Source organism: Capricornis sumatraensis, chromosome 23 (genome assembly GCF_032405125.1).
Source record: "Capricornis sumatraensis isolate serow.1 chromosome 23, serow.2, whole genome shotgun sequence".
In the NCBI taxonomy this organism is placed as follows: domain Eukaryota; kingdom Metazoa; phylum Chordata; class Mammalia; order Artiodactyla; family Bovidae; genus Capricornis; species Capricornis sumatraensis.
In genome coordinates, this window is record NC_091091.1 from 36,991,300 (window position 1) to 36,997,299 (window position 6,000).

Here is a 6,000-nt window from a genome sequence, read left to right on the forward strand (position 1 = left end):
AAAACACAGACTTTCTTGCTCAATAGGTTTTCTAGATATCTTTCTGGATTAATTGTCAAACTATAGCAAATTAGAATTTGGCTATGGAAAGCAAGGAGTCCCTTGGACTGCAAGGAGATCCAACCAGTCCATTGTAAAGGAGATCACTCTTGGATGTTCATTGGTAGGACTGATGTTGAAGCTGAAACTACAATACTTTGGCCACCTGATGCGAAGAGCTGACTCATTTGAAAAGAACCTGATGCTGGGAAAGATTGAGGGCAGGAGGAGAAGGGGACGACAGAGGATGAGATGGTCGGATTGGATCACTGACTCAATGGACATGGGTTTGGGTGGACTCTGTGAGTTAGTGATGGACAGGGAGGCCTGGCGTGCTGTGGTTCATGGGTTCGCAAAGAGTCAGACACAACTAAGGGACTGAACTGAACTGAACTGATGGATTATAGCCTGCCAGGCTCCTTTGTCCATGGGATTCTCCATGCAAGAATACTGGAGTGGGTTGCCATGCCCTCCTCCAGGGGATCTTCCTGACCCAGGAATCAAACCTATGTCTCTTGTGTCTCCTACATTGGTAGATGGGTTATTTACCCTAGCTCCACCTGGTAAGCCTAGTGAGTTGCCTTACTTGCTATTAATTCTAGGTAAATCAAGAGAATGACCAAGAAAATTAACTTTTATACTCGAGTTTCTGCCATAAAATGATGTAGAAAGACAGAACAGATAAATCTGTGGTTTATTTTTACAGGCTGTATCCACATATCCAGACTGGGAGAAGATAGATCAAGAGCACCTAACAAATTCCTAGCTAGCAGATTAGGAACACTCTGTTTTATTTTCAAAGGGTGTGAAATCACCCTTTGTCTGCTCTAAGTCTTTCCAAAACATATCCTGAAACTCCAGTACTTTGGCCAAAGTACTGGAGTTTCAGCGACTGAACTGAACTGACGGAAAGCATACACACCACAGAATACAAATGTAATGGATGGAAGAAGACACACACGTTTTTCTAAAGTCCAAAAAATATATGGAAAATTAAAGAATTTTCTTTAAAAATATTATTAACTATTTACTTTGCAAAATCAACATGTGATAGTTTATATGTCTTTAAAAATATAACCTCACCAAATTCATTCAAGCTATATAAAGTTGTATTAATATTTTCTCATGAACATGAAAAGCTCTCTTCCACTTTAATCCTAAAAGCTACATTTACATTAAAGTAACCAGGAGATAGTGAAGGACAGGGAAACCTGCTGTGCTACAGTCCATGGAGTCTCAAAGGGTCCAACACAACTTAGCAGCTGACCAACAGTAACAAAGATGTCATGCTTTCCACGTGTTTTAAACCCTTCTCTCTCTCTCTCTCTTTCCTATTTTCTCTGTTTCCAGGTTGGAGGCACAAACTGTCTGTCAAACTTGATGGGAACAGCGTCACTCAAGGAAGTGTATTTCTCCGTGTAGGTGGAATGACTGGGAAGACAGGCGAGTTTGAGTTTGTCAGGTAGGCAAGGGTGATAACCTGGCCAGTAACAGTGCAGGTAACAGTGCTGTACTCAGTCATCATGCTCAGTAAGGCTCAGGCTTTTCTTTTCCTACAGTACCACCAGCTATCATCTGATAGTAACTTTTCTTTTTTCCCAATATAAAATAGAAATCATAGTATCTATTTCATCCACAGTTCCAGCTACAGACAGAAAATTTTAGGAAATGTTAAGATGAAAATACAGATCTAGATTAAGCAAGTGGGAAAAAAAACTGACAGGAAACAAGATATGCTCTTAATTCAGTCCGTTATTGTTATACAAATTTTGGGCATATCGCTTTATTTTCAGGGATTCCCTAATAGCTCAGTTCAGAGAAGGCAATGACACCCCACTCCAGTACTCTTGCCTGGAAAATCCCATGGATGGAGGAGCCTGGTAGGCTGCGGTCCATGGGGTGGCTAAGAGTCGGACACGACTGAGTGACTTCACTTTCACTTTTCACTTTCATGCACTGGAGAAGGAAATGGCAACCCACTCCAGTGTTCTTGCCTGGAGAATCCCAGGGACGGGGAGCCTGGTGGGCTGCCGTCTATGGGGTTGCACAGAGTCAGACACGACTGAAGTGACTTAACAGTAATAGCTCAATTGCTAAAGAATCCACCTACAATGCAGGAGACCCTGGTTTGATTCCTGGGTCAGGAAGATCTGCTGGAGAAGGGATAGGCTACCCACTCCAGTATTCTTGGGCTTGCCTGGTGGCTCAGCTGGTAAAGAATCCATCTGCAATGCAGGAGACCTGGGTTCTATCCATCAGTTGGCAAGATCCCTGGAGAAGGGAAAGGCTACCTAATCCAGTATTCTGGCCTGCAGAATTCCATGGACTGTACTATCTATGGGGTTGCAAAAACAATATATGCCATTATTGTTATACAAATTTGGGCATATCACTTTATTTTTATAGATTCCATATGAAATAAAGTATTTATATGAATGGCTGAATTTCTAATAAGCTCCCTAAGTAGTACTCACAGGTATAGGATATGTGTTAAGATAGTCAAAGTTAGGAATAATTCAGGAGAGACATTGACCATGCACTCTCATAAAAGGCTACAGTCTCCTTTTATCTTGAGTTTTCCTTAATTTTTTCTTTGATCAGCCTTAGCACTTTTGAATTACGTCTTCCACTTCCATCACTTAATTCTGCAACTCATTTCAGAATTAACATTGTACACACTAATTAGATGTTACCATTTTGTGAACTGATGAATTAATTAGATGTTTTGGCTCTGTGATTTACATCATCTTCAAATACAAGGCAGAGGCACAAAAAGCGGAGGTTTTGTGGTTATCGGTCCAGGGATATGTCGGATTAATCACTCTGGCAGCCTTTGTGCTCATCATTTTGCCTTGGTGCAGCTGCCTGTAAAGGTGAGTTCAGTCAGTGATTGTCTGGATCCCGGTTCACACACAGGCTCCAACCCACGATTTCTAGCCGTGCCTCCCACTGTTTGGCTTTGTTCATCTTCAGCTTAGCCACATTACCCTGATTACACTACCCAGCATTAAAATAGATCTCACCCTTTCCTCCCTTCCTGACTTTTATCCATGCTGTTCCATGTTCCAAATACCCTTCTCTGTCTTAGCAGATCTCATGTCCACTTGTTCTTCACATGGCCATTAAGCTCTTCCTCTGAGGATAGTTCAACACGATCTTGTGTCTGTGGCTCTAAGGCCCACAGTGCACGCATTGCCTGAGACTGTAGAATTTGTGTCCTGCACAAAGGCAGCTGACCTGGGTCAGGCGGGGAGAAATGCATGGTTCTCACCCCTCCTAAAACTTGTGAGAATGTTTTGTCATCTCTCTACTTTTGCTAATGTCTAAAGAAGCTACTTGTCATGTCCTTGAATAATTATCCAGTCCTCTTTTTTAAGAATAATTAAGCATTTCAGGTCCACAGTAAATGTTTCACCTTGGAATGAAGTCTGCTGAATGAATTTGTGTGCTAGTCTAGTCCCACTTTTCAGCCAAGCTTTAAGAGTCTGGCTTCACCATAGACTGCATGCTTGCATGCTAATGCACTCAGTTGTGTCTGACTGTTTTGCGAACCCATGGACTGCAGCCCGCCAGGCTCCTCTGTCCATGGGATTTCCCAGGCAAACATACTGGAGTGGGTTGCCATTTCCTTCTCCAGAGGATCTTCCCAACCCAGGGATCAAACCCACATCTCCTGAATTGACAGGCAGATTATTTACCACGGAGGCACCAGGGAAGCCCTCACTGTACATTATATTTTAGTCTTTGGGTTTCCAGTGACACCATCATGAGGACCTGTGCTGAGTGTGCAGTGAGTGAAGGCAGTTCATGGAGCAACAGGGAAATGACCCTTTGAAGTGAACTGAAGTCGCTCAGTCGTGTCCGACTCTTTGCGACCCCATGGACTATAGCCCACCAGGCTCCTCCATCCATGGGATTTTCCAGGCAAGAGTACTGGAGTGGGGTGCCATTTCCTTCCCCAGGGGATCTTCCTGACCCAGGTATCGAACCCCGGTCTCCCCCATTGCAAGCAGACACTTAACCGTCTGAACCACCAGGGAAGCCCAATATAACCTGAAAAAAGTTGTTCTCTGGTAATTAAATCAATTAATTCTACATGTAATGGAACAAGACAGGCCCTAGGAATAGCATCATCCATTCTTGCATTCAGCAAACATTTAAATGCCTATTGTATGGGGAAGGAAATGGCAACCCACTCCAGTATTCTTGCCTGGAGAATTCCATGGACAGAGGAGCCTGGTGGGCTGCAGTCCCTGGGGTCACAGACAGTCGAACATGGCTGTGTGACCAACACATATATATAACATAGATGACCGACAAGAACTCCTGTCTGTAGCACAGGGCACTGTACTCAGCATCCTGTGATAACCTATATGAGGAAAGAGTCTAAGAAAGAAGGAATAAATGTGTGTGAGTAACCAAACTGCTGTACACCTGGCTCTAATGCAACACTGTAAGGCAACTATATGCCAATAAAATTTTTGAAAAGAAAAAAAAATAAATGCCTATTGTATACCAAGAATTGTTATAACTGCTGGGGAAGCAGACACGGATTCTACTCTCATGGAACTCTTCCTCCAGTTAGAGGAGGCAAACCATACATTAACAAAGCAGTAGGGAATAGCAGGACTAAAGAAACCTCATCTAGAATAATTTTGGCTTGCATAAAACATGTCTATGTCTCAAGTCTCTTATGATTTATTCTCTCTGTTTCCACACTCACCAAAACACCTTTCTTTATCACTAGTTTGGTTACCCGATTCTTTTGTACAGATGAAGAAGGTACCAGGGGAAGGCTAGGAGTACCTTTTGGTATGAAAAGGAAGCATTGTACTGCTGTGAGCTGATCAACAGGCTTCTAGTTTTTCTTTAATTTTTGTGTGAATTTAGTCTATCGTTGATAGTCTGATGATTTTGGGGGTGTCAATAAACTCTAGTTTCTGATACCACAAAGCCAAGACCAGAGCTTTCACTGTGGAGAACTAGCCCCTAAAAATCAACTAGTCAGGCTTCTCATTTACCTCCCTCTTCTTCCAGGCTTTAGAATTGTGCTGTTCTGAGATGCTGACCAAGATGAACGGCAAGAATAAATCTCCTATAATCAAATGCAGGGAAATGAAACTTTCTTTTCCATGATACACACAGGTGTTGTCTTCCACGTCAATATTATGAATACCCAGCACAAGCTTATGAGTTTTATTTTTCTGTTGACAGTGGAACACTGAAGCCAGGCATGACTTATACAGATTTAATTGATGCAGACATTAATGTTGGAAACATTACAAGCATTGAGTTCATTTGGAAGGAGTATTCATTTGAACGTTCTCAGAGTAAGCTGGGAGCAGAAATGGTGATAGATATATCTGGAAAATATGGATATAAGTAAGTCTTACTTTTTCCTTTGCATTTTCAAACAGTTTAAACTTTGTAAATGACATTTAAAATCTATATATAATTTGAAATTTGCAAATAGTATAAAAATGTGTGCCCCTCAAGTTTGCAGTTAAAGAGAAGAAAAATTACTTAAAAGAAATCAATACTATATTTGTGAAAGTGTTTATAAAATAATAACTACTCATTAAATTAGAAGACCTACCTACATTTTCTACCTCACCTACCCTGGAATCATATTAACATTGTCTTTTTTCCCCCTTAAAATTTTTCAGATCTGCTTTCTGTAGCCAAAACATCGTAGGACCTAATATTGCCCAGATCCTGAAACCATGCTAATCTCAGATATATCAGATATAATCTTGATGGATTTACTTAATTGGAGCAGTGGGAAAATTAATCTCCTTCTAGCTGGCATCCAGACAAAACTTGGCCCTTGTAAATCAGATAGAAAGGTACAGTTGCCTTTTTTCTATATAGGATATTTTTCTTATTGAAAAGCTTTTATCTGAACCTTAAAACCAGACTGAGCCCTGGGACGAAGTACAGTACTGTGACCTATAGGATTCT

At 41.4% G+C, this 6,000-nt stretch overlaps 1 protein-coding gene across 1 annotated transcript in view; it reads left to right on the forward strand.

Moving 5' to 3' along the window:
- Positions 1-5,769, forward strand: part of PNLIPRP3 (pancreatic lipase related protein 3) — a 28,730-nt gene extending 22,961 nt beyond the window's left edge. Inside the window, exons 10-12 of the mRNA XM_068961366.1 lie at positions 1,390-1,501; positions 5,254-5,421; positions 5,706-5,769. Of these exons, the coding sequence (XP_068817467.1) occupies positions 1,390-1,501; positions 5,254-5,421; positions 5,706-5,769 (344 nt within the window). The remainder of the gene's footprint in view (positions 1-1,389; positions 1,502-5,253; positions 5,422-5,705) is intronic.
- Positions 5,770-6,000: the final 231 nt, after the last annotated feature.